Source organism: Leptosomus discolor, chromosome 2, assembly GCF_034619465.1.
Source record: "Leptosomus discolor isolate bLepDis1 chromosome 2, bLepDis1.hap2, whole genome shotgun sequence".
In the NCBI taxonomy this organism is placed as follows: Eukaryota; Metazoa; Chordata; class Aves; order Leptosomiformes; family Leptosomidae; genus Leptosomus; species Leptosomus discolor.
In genome coordinates this window covers 123,897,454-123,916,898 of record NC_141392.1, presented here as the reverse complement: position 1 = coordinate 123,916,898, position 19,445 = coordinate 123,897,454, and the positions used below count along the sequence as shown (strand labels likewise).

At 58.1% G+C, this 19,445-nt stretch overlaps 1 protein-coding gene across 1 annotated transcript; it reads left to right on the top strand.

Annotated features, from left to right (window-relative positions):
• The first annotated feature begins 2,101 nt into the window (after positions 1–2,101).
• Positions 2,102–19,116, top strand: TRAM2 (translocation associated membrane protein 2). Its single transcript, XM_086461678.1, has 11 exons — positions 2,102–2,221; positions 11,062–11,125; positions 13,419–13,528; positions 13,763–13,879; positions 15,562–15,620; positions 16,252–16,336; positions 16,480–16,550; positions 17,189–17,293; positions 17,430–17,588; positions 18,542–18,711; positions 18,844–19,116. The coding sequence occupies exons 1-11, from the start codon at positions 2,102–2,104 to the stop codon at positions 18,915–18,917; spliced, it is 1,134 nt and encodes a 377-aa protein (XP_086317804.1). The 3' UTR covers positions 18,918–19,116.
• The last annotated feature ends 329 nt before the right edge of the window (positions 19,117–19,445 follow it).

The following is a 19,445-nucleotide window of genomic DNA, read 5'->3' as shown; positions in this document are numbered from 1 at the left end:
GCAAAGCCACCAAAGGGCCCTGCCTGCTCCCCTTAATGTCCTTCAGACTCCCTGAGGGGGGTTGAGGGGCTTTTTTGGGGGACAAAGATGCCACTGCTCTGCCCAGGAGACTCGGCTGGACCATCTCTCTGTCCACACAGCGCACACAGCATCTGGCAGCCGCTCCTGCCCAGCCCCAGCGGGGATGCGGGTTTGGGAAGGGGCTGGGATGGGGAGGACACCCCGCGCCTCTGACCTTTGCCTGCTTAACGGGGAGGGAGGGAGATTTGGGGTTCAGCGCTGGGGCTGTGGGCTTGGGTCGGGGGGTGCGGAGGCAGGTGGGTGTCAGGGTGTGCACGGGGAGGTGGGTGCCGGGCCACGGATGGGTGATGGGTGCAGTCATGGCTGGGCGTGCACGGAGAGGTGGGCGCAGGTGGGGGTGGGCACCCAGATGTGCACGGTAGGTGGGTGCACATGTGGGTGGGTGCCCAGGCACGCACGGCAGGTGGGCGCACGCGGAATAATTTATTCAAAAATTGTATGATCTTGCAAATGAGGGTGGGTGTCCAGATGTGCCTGGTGGGGGGGTGAAGATGCAGGGGGGTGCCTGGTCACTCAGGGTGGGTGGGTGCAGATGCAGGGGGGCATCCAGATGTGCACAGTAGGTGTGTGTAGGTGTGGGTGGGAGTCCAGACACGCAGGCTAGGTGGGTGCAGACATGGGTGGGTGCCTGGACAGGCAGGGTGGGTGGGTGTAGGTGTGGGTGGGCATCTGGACACTCAGGGTAGGTGGGCGCAGATGCCAGTGGGTGCCCGGCCACGCAGGGTGGGTGGGTACAGGTGTGGGTGGGCGTCTGGACACGCAGGGTGGGTGGGTGCAGACGCAGGTGGGTGTCCAGCACACAGGGTAGGTGGGTGTAGGTGTGGGTGGGCGTCCAGACACACAAGGTAGGTGGGTGTAGGTGTGGGTGAGTGCCCGGACACGCAGGGTGGGTGGGTGCAGATGCCAGGGGGTGCCTGGACGCACAGGGTGGGTGGGTGCAGATGCAGGTGGGTGTCCAGCACACAGGGTAGGTGGGTGTAGGTGTGGGTGGGCGTCCAGACACACAGAGTGGGTGAGCGCAGATGCCGGTGGGTGCCCGGACACGCAGAGTGGGTGGGTGCAGGTGCCGGTGGGTCCCCGGACACGTGGGGTGGGTGGGTGGAGGTGCCAGTGGGTGCCCAGACACACAGGGTGGGTGGGTGTATGTGTGGGTGGGCATCCAGACACACAGGGTGGGTGGGTGCAGATGCCGGTGGGTACCCGGACACGCGGGGTGGGTGAGCACAGATGCTGGTGGGTGCAGATGCCGGTGGGCGCCCGGACACGCGGGGTGGGTGGGTATAGGTGTGGGTGGGCATCCAGACACACAGGATGGGTGGGCGCAGAGGCTGGTGGGTGCCCGGACACGAAGGTGGGTGGGTGGAGGTGCCGGTGGGTCCCCGGACACGCGGGGTGGGTGGGCGCAGACGCCGGTGGGCGCCCGGACACGCAGCATGGGTGGGTGGAGGTGCCGGTGGGTGCCCGGACACGCGCGGTGGGCGGGTGGAGGTGTGGGTGGGTGCCCAGACACGAGGGTGGGCGGGTGGAGGTGCCGGTGGGCGCCCGGACACGCAGCGTGGGTGGGTGGAGGTGCCGGTGGGTGCCCGGACACGCGCGGTGGGCGGGTGTAGGTGTGGGTGGGTGCCCAGACACGAGGGTGGGCGGGTGGAGGTGCCGGTGGGTGCCCGGACACGCGGGGTGGGCGGGTGTAGGTGTGGGTGGGCATCCAGACACGCAGGGTGGGTGGGCGCAGACGCCGGTGGGCGCCCGGAGGCGCAGCGTGGCTACGCGCAGACGCGGCCGCGCGCGGGCGGGCGGCGAGCGCCGAGGCCGGCGGGCGCCCCCACCCCCCGCGGAGCGCCGGGGCGGGCGGGGGGGCGGCGGGGGGCGGGGCCAGGCGGCGGCGCGGGCGGCGCCTGCGCGGGGCCGTGGCGGCGCTCCGCGAAGTTGCGCGGGGGCCCGAGGAAGTTGGCGGCGCTCGGCGGCGGCGGGGCGGCGGTTCCCGCTCCCGCTCGGCTCCGCACCCGGTCCCGGGGCGGCCATGGCCTTCCGCCGGCGGGCCAAGAGCCACCCGCTCTTCAGCCAGGAGTTCCTCATCCACAACCACGCCGACATCGGCTTCTGCCTGGTGCTCGTCGTCCTCATCGCCCTCATGTTCGAGGTGAGACCCCCACACCCCCACCACGGCCACCCCCCCTTCCGCCTTCCAGCCGGGGAGACGCCCCCCCCCACCCCCCCCACACCGGGGTCAAGCCCACCCGGGACGGGCTCTGTGCGTTCCCCCACCCGTGTGTACACCCGCTGTGGACGGGGCGTCCCGGCTGCTCGACCCCCTCCCCCCCCCCCCCCCCCGAGCTTTACTTCATGGGGTGCCCCCCTCCCCCCTCCCCCGGCGCTGCCTCTACTCAGGGGGTGTCCAGGGTGCCGCACTGCGGCGAGGTGACCCCTTCCTTTTTGGGGTGCGGGACCCCTCCCTCTGGGTGCTGCCCCATTCATTCCCCGTCTCTCTCCCACACCCCTCTGTGCCCACCAAAATCCCCGTGAGGACCCAACCCAGCGCTGCCTTTTGGGGTGGCGCATCCTTCGGCCACCCCCAGCCCTGCCAGGCGTCCCCAGCTGCAGGCGGGGGAGCACGGGGGGGTTGACGAACCCCCTTTCTCCTCCAAACTCACCATTGCTGCTGGGGAACGTCCCAGCCCTCCACCGCTTCCCAAGCACGGAGGGGTACATCGGCCGCCCGGCCACATGCAGGGGGAAGTCAAGCCCTCGCTGATATTTCCAGCTCTTGGAAAATGGGGGATTATTTTTTTTTACTTTTTTTATTTTTTTTTTTTTTAACGTTAGCCCTTTTCCAGGTGTTTTTTTCCACAGCCTGCTGACCCCGCGCCGTGGGACGAGCACCCGGGGGCTCCTGGGCCTCGTGCAGACGCCAAGGGCTCCCCGGCCTTTCCCCGTCCCAGCCATCCCGCTCCACTGCAGGCCATCAGAAGGCATCCCCGGCTCCTCTGCGGGAACCCTTCGCCCAACCGGGGTGGCTGGAGCCCCCCGGGAAGGCCCGCTGCCCCGCCACCGCCCCAACGCCTGTGCGGAGCCATGCTGGGAATGCCGCTCTCCCCCTGCTCCCTCTCCTTCCCTCCCAGCTGGCTTTTTCCTCTCCCTCTTTTGGGGAGGAGACAGGGAAGGGCTGGAGGCCACCACCGTGCAGCTTCGCTGGGCTCCGGCCACCCTACGTGGAGGCACTTTGGGCAACTGTGAGCCATGGTCAGCAGCTTGGTCGGATCGGACACCCCCCCTTGTTTCCCCCCCCCCCCCCCCCCCAGCTTCCCCCGCGTAAAACCCTCCCCTTCAGCGCAGTGCCACGTTTCAAAGCAAATCCGGACGGGAAAGGGGTGGCCGGGGGGCCTGGCGGAGGAGGAAAGGCTCCTTCTGTAGCAAATCGCAGGAGGAGGAAATCCATTTCCTTAATACCCTCTCGGTGGCAGCCCCCTTCTTTTTTCTCCCCCTCAACCCCCCTCCTTTTTCTTTTTTTTTTTTTCTGCAAAAGCGTTGAATGAGTGAGTCGCTTCCAGCACGCAAAACCCTTTCAATGTGTTTGTGCATCTATATATATGTATTTCTTTATTTAAGGGTCTCAGGAGGGTGTTTCAAAACTAACCCAAGAGGGCCAGCTGTATTCCAAAACCGCATGCAAATGCTGGAGAGTTGGGCTGCAAGTTTCATAGTTGTACTTAAAAAACAACAAAAAAACCAAACAAAACCCCCTTAGTCGTCTCTACCAGGGTTTCTCCCCGCAGCTGGTTGTTTTTTCAGGGTGCTGGTACCTGTGGTTGCATGCTGGGAACCCCATCCCGGAGAGGTGGTACCTGGGCTCGGTGCTGCGAGGGGTTTTGGTTGACCTGGTGCTCCGAGGGTGGTTTTGAAATGAGATGCGATGATACCCCCCCGTGGAGGCGGTGGCAGGGAGGGTTTTGTGGTGGTTCTGATTTTTTTTTTTTTTTTTTTTTTTTTTCCCCAACGTTTTTTAATGAAATCTCCCCTGGTTGCTGAGAAGCAGAAGTTTCCTGCTGCTGCCACCGCTCTCCCAGCAGACCCCGGGGAGACGGCGCTCGCTGTGCCAGGGTGGCTTTCGGCGCTCCTCCCTCTGCACTGCCTGGCTGCATCCCCACTTGGTAGGATCTGCCCTCATCTTCCCCTCAGCACGGGGTTTGGAACAACTCTTTTGGTCCTTGTGGGTTTATTTTATTTTATTTTATTTTATTTATTCCTTCTGCTTTCTTTTCCTGAGGAGGAGAAATCAGGCTCTGCTCTTCCCCATCCCTCCAAACTGTCCCTGCCCATTTGCAGCCCCTCTGTGGTGACTTTTGGTGGGAGCTCAGATATTTCTGCTTTTCGACACCTTTGCTGCTCCTCCTCTGCGATGCTGGGGAGGACATGTCGCCATCCCTTCTCCCCCCTCCTCCCTGCCCTGCTTCCCACCCCGCTGCCGGGCTCCCCCCTTCCCCGATGCCGGTGGCCGAGGTCGGGCCCAGCGGAAGCGGCCGAATCCTGCTCACAATAGGCTGTTTCCTGCAGGAGAGGTTTCTTTGGGGAGGCACAAACGGGATTTTTAACCTTTTCCCAGGCGGCCCCCGGGAGTTGAGTGCTTGCTTGCTCCGGCACCCGGCTCGCAGCGGTGCTCGAGGCCTGCTGCGGGTCTCCCCCCCCTCCCAGAGCGTGGCGTGGGGCACAACTTGAGCATCCTTTTGGGTGCGCAACCCCTTCCCCATCCAAATGGATCAATGGGCGCCACCAGCCTGGTAATTCCTCCGCAGCAGGGACTGGGTACCAGTCGTGATGGAGGTGATACCATTCACATCTTGCCTGATGCATGCTTTCGCCACTAGCACCGTCCCGGCTCCAGGGAGGGGTTTTGGGGGCAGAGAGCGTGGCATGAGGCTACTCGCTGGTGTTATGGGTGTGTTGGTCTTGATTATTCGAGTATTGTGCACGTTTTAGGTGATCATAGCGTTGCTCAGGGAGGGAAGCCCAGGGCTTGGAGGGGATCCCCCTAAAAAGAGCTGTCCTGTGCTGGGCGCTGTGGGGTTTGCTGCCTTCCTGGCCAGCCCTAAGCCTTCAGGGTGTGAAAACGCGCCCGGCGCACATCTGTGCGGTGCCAGGGAAGGATTGTGCTGCATGTGCCTGTCCAGCTGGAGCCCAGAATGACAAATCCCCCGGTTTTGTTTTGGTCAAAAACCATTTTAAGTGCCTGCGTATAGAAACGCGGAACAGGTGCTCTCTCTCCTGGCGCTGAAATCGCTTTGCATATCTCCTTCCACCCTGCTCTGCCGAGAAATCAAGCCAAGGCCAGGCTGTGTTTAACCTGCACCTGCCTGGTGACGTGTGTCCCATCTGGGATGGCTCCTGTGCGCGGTGTCGGATCGATCCGCCTCCCTGCGGGTTGAGTTTGAGGGAGATCTCGCTGGTTTGAGGGGGGGTTCTGTATGAAACGGGGGCTGCTGTCGTAACCTCTGTAAGATGGGGAAACTGAGGCTCAGCCTTACTTCTCCTTTCTGCCCAAAACTGGCTGCCACAAGCTCACGGGCAAAGCAGGGCACAGCTCCTGATGCTTGCCCATGGGGTGGTGGTAATAGTTATAAAACGTTATGTTATAAGAGATGCCGTGCCCTTGCTGGGCTTTCCCCCGAGCGCGGCGCCGTGGCGGTGAGTCACGGTCTCCCAAACCCTGGGTTGTGACACTGTCAAACGAAGGCGGCTGACGAATGAGCTGCTATTTCCAGGCTTCCTGCTAAATATACTTTCCCCTCCCCAGTCCCTTCCATAGTACTCTGCAAAAATTAAGGCCTTCCCGTCGTTAACGAGGGAAAACAAACCGTATTTCTGCCTCCCCGGGTCTTTGCCAGATGTGGGAACTGAGGCACGCGGGTGGCTTAAGGGCTGAATAGTTGAGAGAGAGTGGAGGTGGGAGGGGGGGGAAGGGGGGAAAGAAAAAAAAAAAAGGCAGAATTTAGGTCTGCTTTTAAAAAGAGAATAAACAGGAGGGAGTGTGAGGCAATGATAATCGTGTTGTGCTTGGGGACGAGCGTGTCTGTGGGAGCAGAGGGGCTGCGCCGCCCTCGGGGAGGGCTTTTTGTCAAAGCCGACTGTTTACTTTTAAAGGCTTTGGTCCAAAGTTTGGTGTTGAGTTTACATATAGGGCCTGTGTCAATGCATACAGTGGATCAACAAGTTTTTGCTTTCAATAAGCGCTCCGGCTGGTGGGGTTAAAAAAAAAAACCACCACAACCCAATTTGTAAGAAAAGCGTTTGGACAGCATTTTATCTTTAATTAGTTTGAGTTGTTTTTCCGAGCCCTGGAAATATTTTCCCGGCTCAGACTGCAGAAACTCCCCCAGCCTCCCCTGCCAGAGGTTTGGAGCCGCTTCCTTCCCTCGAAGCGGTTTTAACCCAAGCAGGACCGTGGGGACGGCTGCGCGCCTGGGGGCTCCCGGCTGGGGTGAAGACAGCGCGGCCTCTGCAAATCCTGCTGGGCTGAGGCTTTCGGGAAGGGAACTGGGTTTCTTGGAGTGACCTGGTACCTCTCTGCAAAGGATGCTCAAAAATTATCCCTCGCTGCTGAAAATATTAGGGTTTGAGAGTTGCAGCGGGTAGATTTTGGGAGAGGTGCTAAGCTGCCTGGAGGCGTGGGCTCAGATGCCTTTGTTAAAAGCCACTTGCGTGCCTGCAAAAGTGGAACTGGGATTTTGTGTTTGGACTCTTACAGCGTTTCACGGCAGGGAAAAACCCAGCATCTTCTAAATAGGGTGGGGGGAGCTTTGCTGCTTTGCATTGGGCAGCAAACTGCAGGCTGGCGGGGGTGTGAGTCTTGCCGGTCGCCGCGTTATCGGGGCGTAGGTGCGTAGCGGTGGAGAGTAGACGCGTAGTAACCGCACAGCAGCGTGGGGATGGTTTGGCTGTCCCTTGAAGGCTGCGAGGTGGACGTGCTGGTTTGATTTCTAGCCATATCGCTCCATCAGCAACGGCCCGAGCCCTGTCCTGGCTGCTCGGAGCATCGCAGGAAGCTGTGGTCTTGATGGACATGTTGAGTTTTGCCTCTTCACTGTCCGGCTGGGTTAGTCCTCGCGTTAGTGTCATTAACCACCAGAAACGCGCTCACTGATGAAGATTCTGTTCACTCTGTGTGGCTGTAAAGAGCCCCCAGGACAGCTGCTTCCCAAATTTAGCTGGTTCAGACACATCTCTCATGCAAGGCAGGACGAGGCCGGGATGAGGAGCATCTCCCACACCCCCTTGGGCAGTGGTGGGTGGCACTGAGGTGCCCTTAATGCAAGGCAAGAAGCGAACGAGGAATATACAGTCTTTCCTGTATGGTCCCCGCTCACCTTGTCCCATGCAGACAAATCCCTCTCCCAGCCTGTAGAAATCCCTGCCTGAGTCATGGTGATGCTCTGTAGGATTTGGACTTCTGGCTGCCTTGAGGAAAGGCTGGAGATATGAGGGCAAACCCAAAGAAGCAGGTTGAGGAGGTGGCCTCACAGCATAACCAAAAAAAAAAAAAATGTAGTAACACCCAGAAAGGCCCAATTCTGCCCCTGCCTGCAGCAGTTTTGCGGCAGCTCCGGCTCTGCTTGCTGCCCTGCAAGGCAGGAGCGTGCCTGGCGCTTCCTTTCCCGTACCAGCATCTTGTTTCAGAGTGTCTTGTGCCTCTGAATAATCCTCACGTTGCTCTTCCCGTTAGAAACTTCTCCTTTCTCTGGCCGCCTGCGAAATACTCGATGCAAGCTCTTGAGCTTTGCCATCCCCGGTGCTCATTGCTCCTTCCCGAGCCAAGGAAACCTGGTTTCTGACCGGGGGGGGGGTGGAGCTGGAGATGGTGTTGCTGGGGGTTATGGTTCAAGCATTCCCCCTTTCCCAGGAGTCTGAAGCTGCTCAGTGGTGTTTCTGTCCCTATATGCTACGCAGAGCTGTAGAGCAATGGACGTACCATGGGTGCTCCCAGTTGCTGTGGCGGTGGGGGTGCTGGGAGGGAGGTTACAGCTCCAGCGTGGGGTTTTGGAGCCTGATGTTCACTTGATGGAGGTCAGCTACGACCTCAGTCAAGTCACCTATGGCTCCATGCCCGCTGCTATTGTGAGCAACAGCGAAACAATGTGGGTCCCTCCACGGGCGTGCAGGTTGTCCTTCTCCTTCAAGGGTGGAGGGATGTCAGCAGTGTCCTGCTCAAGGTGTGTTGTCCCGTGTGTTTCATGCTCCGTCAACCTCAGCTGCTGGAAGCTGGGACTCTTTACCTGTCTGAACTGAGATGTCCTTGTGGCGGTAGGTGGAGGTGACCCAGCCAAGGGTGTGGGGCATGGTTAGGACCCCAGTGGCCTCACGGGTGGTGAATCTCGGAGGTCAGAGCTAAGCTGGACGACGGAGCGTGTTGTTCTGGGTTTCTTCTGCGATTGCAGCGAGGAAGGCGTGGAGGTGCCGGCGCTCACAAAGCGAGGTGCAACCAGTCTTTTGAGGCCGTGGAAAGCCCAAGGACCCATCTCCGAAAACGCTGCTTTGGCCGTTAAAGCTCTGCTGGTGCCCACGGGGCAGCGTGTGTGGGGACTGCGCCAGGGCGAAGCATGGGATCCTGCGCACTTTGAGCCGTTTCCATGGTCTGTGTGAACGCTTCCCAACCAGTTGCAGGAGAAAGGAACGCCTTTGATGCCTGAGAGGAGACCTTCCCTCCGCAGAAGGTCTGTGAGGTGTCCGGAGGTGGATGGGAAGGTTGGATGCCTGGAGGTTCGAATTTGGACCCGAAGCTGCTGCTGTGGCCCTTTGTGAGTGGCTGCAGGTGTGTGCCTGGGCTTCCCCATCCATCAGATGGAGAAGAGAGGTGGTTTGTCTTTGGAAATCGGTCTGTCAGGAGCTTGCCTATGTCCAGGGGGTTACATTTGTCTTAGGCTGTAAGACATTTTATACAGGCTTTAGAAAACAACCTGCTACATCTCTGTAATGAAAGGTGGAGGGGTCAAGAGGTGCAGAGGTGGCCCCTGAAGCAGATGGTGGCCCACTGGCCTGTGGGAAGCCAAGGCAGGTGTGGAGATGGGACAAAGCATTGCTTGATCCTCAAGTTATCTGTAGAGGAAACCTTCCTGCCAGGCCTTCCAGAAAAGATTAGGAGAGCCCTCACAAACAGTGTTGGGGCTGAGCACCGTGCAGGCATTGCTCCCCATCCCGGAGATGCTCCAGGGTCGTTTTCTCAGCCCCACAAGTCTGGCTTATGGCCCCTCCAGCAGGTTAGGAGACTTCCTCTGGAGATAATGTCTTGTTTCCAGCTGTTTACACCTCTGGATGTCAGCCAGGTTCTCTGGTAGGATGTTAAAACCTACATCGGCACATCCGGGACGCGGCCGCCCATCCCTGCGGTTCACGGCCGCTGCTGGGTTTATGCATTTGTTTCGTGCCCTGCGCCAGCTTGTGACGACGCTTGGATGAAAAGTCCAGGTCCCGGTTGTGCTGTACCGCTCCGGGATGAAGCAACTTTGCTTTCCTAGCCAGCAAGGTTTGCAAGAGCCAGAAGTGTCTCCTGAAGCCAGCACAAGGCCAGGCGATGTGCTTTTTCCATTACTACCCCACGCTCTGCCCGTGGTCTCCGTCTCCACGAGCAGAACACAACACGTAGGGTTTCTTTTTTTTTTTTTTTTTTTAAGTGAGGGGAAAAAAAAAAATGATCAAAAAAAAAATCCCCAAACATCCTGAAAACACACCGTGGAGTTTGCTATCCGCCAGCCAGGGCTGCAAGAGGATGGGCAGCGCTGCCTGTGCCGGCGGAGCGGAGCCACCAGCCGGTTGCTCAATGCTCATGGGGGCAGGATGGGAACACTTGGCAAAGCCCCCACATCGTCCCCCCCTCCCTCCAGCTATGTCCCACAAAATGTGAAGCAATATTTCCAGCCAGGGTTTTTAATAGCTTGCAGCTCTGAAATGGTTGCAGCTACGTCAGTGCGAAATGCAGCTCGTCTCCATCGGTGTTGGATGGGTTTTTTGGGGGCTGGTTGTGTCTGAGCGTTGGAGGGGAGGTAAAAATCTCTGGAGTCCTGCTGCCCGTGTGGGGTCGGATGGGATGAAGGCGTGTTTGGCGTTGGATGAGATGCTCTGCCCCATCCCCGCAAAGCCTCCTGCTCCGCTGCTGGGAAGGGTCATTCACTTGAATTAAAAGCAATAGATGAAGAGCGAGCAGCAGAGCCCTGGTTTGCTGGGGGCCTCATGTCTTATCCCAGGCTTTTTTATTTTATTTTATTTTTTTCCCCTTTTTGGGCCAGCCTGTGATGCTGGACACACGGCTGGGACCTTGTGTGTGGCCAGCGCAACGGTCAGCTCTTCTGCCAAAGCTGCTTTACCCCTGCCCCGTGGGACCACCCGTGGGTACCTGCACGGTCTCTAAAGGGGTCCAGCCTCGCCCATCCCGTGGCTGCTGCTATTAGAAGAGTCTCCACAAAGATGCGGGGGCTAAATCCACGCGTAGCCCGTGGGGCTTTGCAGCCTCTGAGCTTGCTTGAGTGCAGCCCTCCCTACCCGGGCAGGGCTCCTGGCGTGGCTGCCCAGAGTGGAATGAGGATGGTTTTAATTAACGCAAATGACCTGCTGGGTTGGGCTCCTGGTGTCCCCCGAGCAGCGGGTCGCGTGTGACGACGGTCCGTGCTACTAGAGGATGCTCGTCCTCGAGGGGAAGTGGGGAGCTTCCCCTGCCAGGCTGCCCGATGGCTTTTCCAGCTGCATTGCTTTTCCAGGTTTCTCCGTCTTTTCTACATCCCTTTCTCCTCCCACATCCCAAGTCCCTTTTGGTAAACCTCTTCCCTAGCAATCCCCTTGCCGAAAGGCGTTTCTGCAAGTGAAGCCGGTGCCTGCACACCTCCCTGGAGGGTCTGCCTTTCCCAGCACGGTACGAAAGGGGAGTAAATGGTGTCAGAGGGATGGATTCAACAACTGATTTGCCTTTTCCCCCCCCCCCCCCCCGTGTGTCTTTGACAGGCTACAGCCAAGACTGCCTTCCTGTTTATCTTACCTCAGTATAATGTTAGCGTGCCTACAGCAGGTAAGAGATGCTTCTACTGTGGGTACCCCAAGGGGAGGGTCAAATCGTGGTCTGCCCCAAACCCCTGTGTTCACCCTCTGCCAGTGCACACTGCTTGGGCCCCTGGCTGGTAGCAAACGAGGTTTTAAAAATAAGATATGTGGGGGAAAAGCAAAGTGTGAGTGGCTCAGAGCACGCTGATCGTGTCTGCTCGCCCTTGTGCTGGCGGGGTTGGGAAGAAATGCTGTCCCAGGGGCTTTTAGGGCTTCCTCTCTACCCTGTTTCTGCCATGGTCAGGCTGCTCTGTGCACTCTGCAGGGTGAGGATCCTCCTCCAAGCCTGGTCAAGCAAGATCCGGTTGCCTCATGGCATGCCCAGAGTAGCTCTGCGTCCTGCCGAGGAGCAGGAGGGATTTAGCTCTTTGCTAAGCAGCGGGGGCTGCGCTGGTGATTCCCATCTCGCTTTATTTATTGGGGATAGCCCAAGGTGAGGGTGCAGAGATGCACGTGGTGCAACAGCATCCCTGCTCCAGGCAGCTCGTGGTCCTGATGCACACGGAGAGTAATTCAAGGAGGCTCCGAGCTGGCGCAGGTCCGAGCCCGACAGACCCGAGGACGTGCCCCTGCTCCCAGCCAGGAGGCAGCTGGAGCCTCGATCTCTGTTTGCATTTTGGCTGCTGGTAGCTACCTTCCTAGCTGAGAGCCCCTCCAGGGCTGGCAACGATCTGGGCACCAGCATGGGGGCAGCAGGAGGTGGTTTGGGTAGAGCTCAGGGCTCAGGATGGGCCAAACGCCTTTGGCCCAGAGCCTGGCTTGGTGGCAGAAACCTGCCGTTAATTAGAAGCCTTTGAATAATCATCCAAGGAAGAGCAGGGTTGTGGGGATTAGTGAAACTAGGATGAGGCAGACACGCGGAAGGTAAAAGGTCTGCCCTTAAAATCTTTGAACTTCATGGCTGAAGAAGTTACCCAGCTTCCAGACTGAGCTGTGGTCTGCATGGTCCAGACAACCCCCGCTGCCTTTGTGCCAAGTCAGTTATTCTTCCTGCTGCCAGAAATCTCGGCACGGGGCGCATCACCATCTCACCAGGACCAGGTTTGGGGGTATCAATAGAGGGCATGAGCTAGCTGAGGCTGTGGGGAGAGAGACCTTGGTGCAGCAAGCTTGCTCGGAGGAAGGGTTATTGCGGGCCTGAATTTTTTCAAGGCTGTTCCACATCCCTCACAACAAGGATCTCGCTTTCGTCTCCCATGCTCAGTGTGTGCAAGGCTCCTGCTAGAGCAGCTTCTGAAACGCCCTGGAGAGCGGAGGCAGATGCACAATACTATTGTCTTTAGATTTGCATTTCTATCTTTTATCTTACGCTGGGGTTATGAGCTCTATGGGCTCCTGAGGACCAAGTGTTTTCACGTCCTTATGCCAGGTGTTGTCATAAACCCTAGGCAAATCTTATCCGTGTACTTCAGATCTTAGAAACCCAGACTGAAGCTTTGTTCGAGGGTAAACAGGGCTGGTGACAGACAAGTCGCTTCCCAGCATTGATATTGGGAGAGGGTGGATGGGATCAGGGTGAGGGAGAGCAGCAGCTGGGGCTGGGCTGAGCTCCGCATGGCGATGCTTTCTGCAGTGTGCCACGAGGACAGCAGCTTTCCCGACTCTGCTTCTTCCCCCTAAGCTGCAGGGCTGATTTAGTTGCCTAAATGCAGACGTCTGAGGTATTTTTGGGTGCTGTTGGGTCTCCTGTTGCTCCAGAAGAGCGGGGCCTCCCCTGGGTCCTATTTCTCATCCACCAGCCCCGTGCTGCTGTCTCAGATCTCTTAATAGCACAAGGCAGCTGCATTTAGGCAGCTGAATCCTGCTCCAGCAGCTTCCAGGGATGAGTGGGAGAGACTGGGTGTTGGGTGGTAACCAAGGGGGTGGAAGTCCCATCCCGAGCCCTAATGCTCCCAGCGAGAGCAAGCTCTGCCTGCCCACCCCCTGCTTCAGCATTGCCTCTGTGTCCTCGTCCCTCCAGGCTGACAAATTCCTGTCTCCACAGCTGGGCTGTCCCCAGCCCCTCACCTCTGGCAGGAGAAGCTTGAAGTGTCCCGAGTGTCACCTCCCTTGAGGTGTGTAACTACTAGAGGGGAAACCCTCCGCTCTGCCGATGAACTGACTCAGGCTAGAGCCCTTTTTTCCAGCCCTGCAGCCACTGACACAGTCATGACCTCTCTCTGCCTCCCACCTCCAAGCTGTGTGGTCCCCACTCCACTAACCCTTACCTGGAAAATCGTTTGGATCATGAGGATTTGTCCCACTGTTTGGTCTCTTTGCAGATGGGGAGCTGGTCCAGTATCACTATGGGCTGAAGGATCTGGTCACCATCCTCTTCTACATCTTCATCGCCATCATCCTGCATGCGGTGGTGCAGGAGTACGCCCTGGATGTGAGTGCCCTCCAGTGTCTTGAGTCACCAAAATATCTCAAGTACCGTGGGGAAACGTGGTCCTGCTGCGGTTAAATGCTGTTCTGGGGGTGATCTGGGGGTTGAGGTGGTGATGAGTGAACTTTCATCTCTGGGGACTTCTTGGGATGGGGAGGAGGAGGAGGAGGGAGGGTTGTTGACCTAGTGGCTCATGTTTTTTTTGTTCCTTTTTTCTCTCTCTCTGCTCCTTCCCAGAAAATCAACAGGCGCCTCCATCTCTCCAAGGTCAAACACAGCAAGTTCAATGAATCGGGACAGCTGGTTGCCTTCCACCTCACCTCCGTGATTTGGTGCTTGTACGTCGTGGTGACGGTAAGGCACGGGGCTGGCCGGGCTTTGGGTGCCCTGGGTGGGATTTGGGGTTTCTGGAGCACAAAACCCCAACGTCGGCAGTGAGTCCCCAGCCAGCCCCTGGGCTAAGATGGGAACACTTCAGCGAGTTGAAGTTTTCAAGTGCGGTGGGTCTTGCCAGCCACTGGGTGAGGGCAGTTTGGGGAGAACCTTCTCCTGCCTTCATGCAAGGCACAAGCAAATGGGCTGTGAAATATTTTCGGAGCTGGATCCCAGAAATCCTGCCTGGCCCTGTCATCTCCATCCGCTGCTCCAGGTCCTGCCTTCTTTCTCAGCCCCATTTTCCTCCTTCTTTGAGTTCAGTGCCTTGGGGTTTTCCAATGCCCTGTACAGGGATGTGGGGTGAATGGGCAGATGTTTGTGGTCCCTCTGTTGGCGAGCTGGTGGTGAGGGGAATACCGAGAGCAGGGAAACCACGCCGCGCCTTGGGTCGTTTTGGGGATGTTTCAACCCAAAACTGCCGGGGGAAAAATTGGGAGCGGAAATGTTTCATTTTTGTGGGGAAGGAAGAACGGGCAGCAGTGGCGAGACACAACTCTTTTGGCAGTGTGAAGTGATGATGATGCTTCGCTACTGGTGGCCGTTGGGGTCCAGCTGTGGTCCTCAGCGGTGCTGGGGGTGGATGCTTGGGGGCAGGTCCCCTCCCCACTGCTCGGGGGTTCCTGCCAACCCCCCATAGAGGACCACTACCCCCTTCCAGGCCAGCATTTCTGGGGATCTGCTGGTACTGCTCCTGCCCCATAGGACTGTGGGGAGGGAAGCTTTAGCAATACAGTCGATGCCGCTGGTTTTGAGGTGCCCTTACCCAGTGCCAGACCCGTCCCTCACCAGCTGCGGGGCTGTAGCCTCCTGTGCAAACCGGCATTGCCCTGATGTGCTCCCCAAATGCCCTGTCTGTGCAGAGCAGGTCACCCTTTGCGGAATTTGCACCTCCCCCAACCAAAAAAAAAAAGGGCTTAGGGCCGACAGGGCATGGACAACAGTGACAGACAGGTCCTGGGCAAGCTGAATTTGTCATGCCAGTCTCTCTTTGCAAAGCCCGGTGCAGCACCCCTGTAGCAGGAGACGTGCAAGGGTGGAACGGGAAGGGAAGCCCCATCCTGTAACGTGCCCTGCAAGCACAAGGCAAGAGGCTGTAGGGGACTGCAGGGAGGTGGAAAATTAAACTATGCAACGCCTATTAAATTATTTTGGTAGGCGTTTTCTCTTCCCCTTTCTCTTCAGAAGTCCTTCTTTTTGCTTAAGTGATACTGGGGTTGGAAATGCCGGTGGGAGAGAAGCCCCCCCAGGCCACGCACACGGTTACTTGGAGCTGTGCCACCAGCATCTCACCCCCACGCCTCCGGAGCATCCCTCTTGCGTTGCCCAAACCCATCCTATCCTGGACTTGGGGCTCTCTGCAACCGAGCAAGCAGCCTTCAACCCCCAAACAAAGCCTCGTGAAACTTGAGCGAGGTGCTAGAGACCCATGAAAGCGACTGAAGTTTGGAGAGCTCTTGCTGGGGACGCGATTTTTACTGCAGGCTGAAAGGACTGGAGTGTCACCCCCAGTTCCTGGTTTCGCTGTAGCGTTGGCTCGCCCCGTTGTAACCGCGCACCGCCTGTTTGTTTTGCTGAAGGCTTGCATCTTCTCTCTTTTTCAGGAAGGATACATATCAAACCCCCGGAGTTTGTGGGAAAACTACCCCCACGTTTATCTTCCGTAAGCACTCGCAAGGGCATTTTGTTCTGGGGCTGACCACTTCCCCTCTACGGTTTTCCCTGCGGCTGGGAGCAGGGTGTTGACAGCGCAGCGCCCTTTGCGTGCACCCTGCTGCAAGGAAGCCACCGTGAAATCTTGGGAGATGGGGGGGATGTCTCGTTTGTGGCCCCAGGGAGGGTGTTCCCGGCGGGTTTCTTACATGAAGAAAGTCCTCTGAGCTTGGTTGCTCGTCCTGGCTGCTTCCTGCCTGCATCACCTCGGGCAAGTCTCTTTGCCATTCATTTTTCGTAGAAACGAAGTGGGGGATAATCCTCCCTTCTTGGGTTTTTTGCAAGAGTGAGGTTTGCTGCGAGCAAAAGCCTCTGGATGAACTCCAGGCCCGGCTAGCTCAGTTCAACCTATAATTTCAGCCCAGAAATGATGCCTCCTAAATCCCGTGGCTTCAAAGTGGTGGAGGGATTGCCCAGTGCTGTGTGGCCACACGCCTTCCCTGGTGCCTGGGTCCTTGGGGTCCCTGGTGCCTGGGTCCTTGGGGTCCCTGGTGCCTGGGTCCTTGGGGTCCCTGGTGCCTGGGTCCTTGGGGTCCTGCCATGCCCCAGGCTGGCTCACATGGCTCATCCCTGCTTTTCAGGTTCCAGGTGAAATTCTTCTACCTGTGCCAGCTGGCGTATTGGCTGCATGCCCTGCCCGAACTCTACTTCCAAAAAGTCCGCAAGGTGAGAGCCAGGCGCTCCCACACGCTCTGGGAATGCTCGAGCTGGTTAGCCTGCCAGCTTTGGGGGCGGGGGGGGAAGCAAGCTTTGGGAGAGGGCGGATGAAGAGGGCGGAGAGGTTAATACCACTTTCTTCCCCCCGCCAGGAGGAGATTCCCCGCCAGCTGCGGTGCATCGCGCTCTACCTGGTGCACATCGCCGGCGCGTACCTCCTCAAGTGAGTCGGCTGCCTCGGCGTCCCCGTCCCGTGCCACGGGTGGGGGCTGAGCAGGTCCTTTCGCAGCACAAAAGGGAAGCCTCAGCGGGGCGGGGGGGGGCTTAAAGGGGATAAAGGCGAGCACTTAGAAAGCGGGTGGTGTTGCAGCTGACCCCCCTCTGACCGCGGGCTGTGAGTCCCAACCCGTTTTCATGGACCCACAGAGCTGATTCGGAAGATGTTCAGCGACGTTAACGTGAGCGCCCAGGCGGTCTCTGTTCCAATGGGTGTTAAAAAGCAAATGTTAAGCCCAAAACGCAGGCTGGTGGGTGCGGGAAGCACCCCGGGGTGCTCTCCCAGCACGGCACAGGTAGCTCTTAGCCTTCCTCTGAGTGTGTGCACAGAGCAGCGATGCCGCTTTGTGCGGGACCTATCCCAGCTCTGCTACTGGTTTAGGCCGCTTTGATGTGCTGGGGACAGGGATTTCCCCCCCCCCCCCCCCCCCCGTTGCAGTCCTACCCCAGCTGCTGCGGAGAGGTTCGGGTTTGGGCTGGTGCTTGCTGCAGCTCGGGGCTGGCAGGGGAGATGCTGTCGCTGGGTACGAAGGACCGAGGTTGGCCAGCCCAGTGATGATTTCTTTTCTTTCTCTTCCCTCCCAGCTTAACCCGCTTGGGGCTGATCCTCTTGCTGTTGCAGTACTTAGCCGAATTCTTCTTCCACATGGCCCGGCTGGTCTGCTTCACGGATGAGAACAACGAGAAGCTGTAAGCAGGCGAGCTGGCCGGGGCTTCCATCCTCTGGTGCCCAGCAGAGCCATCAGCGTGATGGGGGACTTGCTCTCACCTTCCAGCTCGGCGCTGGAGGCTGCTCCTGCTGACGCCTCTGCTTGCCCTCCTGCAGGTTTAACGTCTGGGCTGTGGTGTTCGTGGTCACCAGGCTCTTCACCCTCACCTTGTACATCCTGGTCATCGGCTTCGGGCTGCCGCGAGTGGAGAACCAGGCCCTCGACCCCGAGAGAGGGAATTACTTCAGCTTTCTCTTCAACAATATCCTTTTCAGGTAGGAATGTCCCCTACTGTATCTGTTGCCTTTTTTTTTCCTAATGCATCCTTTCACATGAAGACCAAATTGTGGAAACCTCTCCCATGTGCTCCTTGGTTGTGTTATCCCAGGGTGGTTTTGGCTGAGTTTGGAAAGGCTGGTGGGGATCTGATCTAGGTTCCCTTTAGGGAAGGTCCGAGTGAGGCAGGAGGGTGAGGAGGGGTTAAAGGCTATGGAGCCCCATCAGAGAACAGCCAGTGAATAAGTTGTTTATTGAGTGAAGTTCTAAAGGATGAGTGGAAGCAGGTACCTTCGGGAAAGGCTTGCAGGCTCTCCCTTCTGCAAGCATATGGGCGCTGTTACAGGGATGCAGTTGATGAAAATGGGTTTTCCCTTCAGCTTGGACGTGTTTTGCTGCCTGTTGATGTGGGAAGCAGGGGATGGGGTGAGTTCCCCATGGCTTGCAGACCATCCATCAAAACTGGGAGCCTTCTCACGTGTACAGCAGAAGTTGCTAGGACAGGTGCCTGGTCATTCACAGGCTTTTTGAAGCCATGGACTACTGGCACACCTGAGGATTTGGGGGACTCCCTTAGCTTCCTTCCAGCCACGTCCACCTTTTAGTTGCACAGAGCAGCTGGGGACGGCTTACCTTGACTGCACGGACTGTGGTTTGGGCGGTGCTGGTCGAGATGATCCTATTCATCTATTCGTGCCCTAAAGTCTTAAAAGTCAGCCATGCCCCGAGCACCCGAGAGCTTCACAGTGAGGAGGGAAAGGGAGGTGGCTGCCCTGAGCTCAGGGGATGGCAGAAGGTAGAGATAGTGCCTGGAGAGACGGTGCCTGCCTCCAGCGCTCGGTGCAGCCACCCAGGGGGGACCTTGGCCACCGGCCCCGGTGTGGCTGGAAGGCTGGGCCGGTGGTGGCCTCGCTCCTCTGTTCTCAGCCTGCCTCTTCTCCGCCCCTACCAGAATGAGTGTGCTGCTGTTGGTGTGCCTCTTCCAGGCCTCGGTGATGTGGCGCTTCATCCACTTCCAGCTGCGGCGCTGGCGGGAGTACTGGAACGAGCAGAGCAGTCGGAAGCGAGCTGCTGCCGCCGCCGGCACCAAGCAGCAAGCCAAGGCGCTCAAGAGGGACTCGGGTGAGTGCCAGGACTGGTGTACGGTGGGGTGGCAGTGTGGGAGGGCATGGTGGGGGCTTTCCCCATGTCTGTGGGGAAGAAGTTGAGGTTTTGGCCTGCGTGAGGGACAAAGTTCTGTCTCTCCATCCCCAGGTTACCATGAAAACGGAGTGGTGAAAGCAGAGAACGGCACCTCACCGCGAACCAAGAAGCTGAAATCGCCGTAGAAGCAAAGCCTTGTCTCCTGGGGAGGAGGGTGAGATACCGGGACTAAGAAGCAGCCCCTCCTCCTGGTCCTCACGAGCGTCGTCTTGAACGGCTTGGAAACCGGTCATCTTCCCAAGGTGTCTCTCACTCTCCTCCCTTCCTTTCTTACTCTCTTGAACCATTTGCAATAAAACCAAAAAGGTCCCTTTCCCCTGCTCCCTTCCCCTCGTAGGAGCCTTTTCCAACCCTCCTGGTTTTGCCTTCCTCTGTCTCATCGCAAATCAGCGTGCAATTTTTTTTTCTTTTCTGTTTTAGTGTTTGGTTGGTTTTGGATTCTTGTTACAAAGGCATTGTAGATGGTTCCAAACAACCTTTTTTTTTTTTTTTTTTTTTTCCCTACAGCATGTTCCTCCCCTCCCTCCGTGGTGCTTCCGTTGAGCCCCGGGGTCAGGGCCACGGCAGTTTGAAGGCCCCGTGTGTCTGTTATGGGAACAGGCTCCTGGGGAATGCGCTGGGGCTCTGTGACCTTGAGGCTCGGGGGTGCTCTC

What these genes read in the sequence shown, in the direction of transcription:
- TRAM2 (XM_086461678.1), top strand. Translation starts at nt 2,102, where the DNA reads ATGGCCTTCCGCCGGCGGGCCAAGAGCCACCCGCTCTTCAGCCAGGAG. An exon ending in GATGAGAACAACGAGAAGCT is followed by an intron (nt 17,294 to 17,429) that starts GTAAGCAGGCGA and finishes GCCCTCCTGCAG; the next exon opens with GTTTAACGTCTGGGCTGTGG. An exon ending in GGCGCTCAAGAGGGACTCGG is followed by an intron (nt 18,712 to 18,843) that starts GTGAGTGCCAGG and finishes CTCCATCCCCAG; the next exon opens with GTTACCATGAAAACGGAGTG.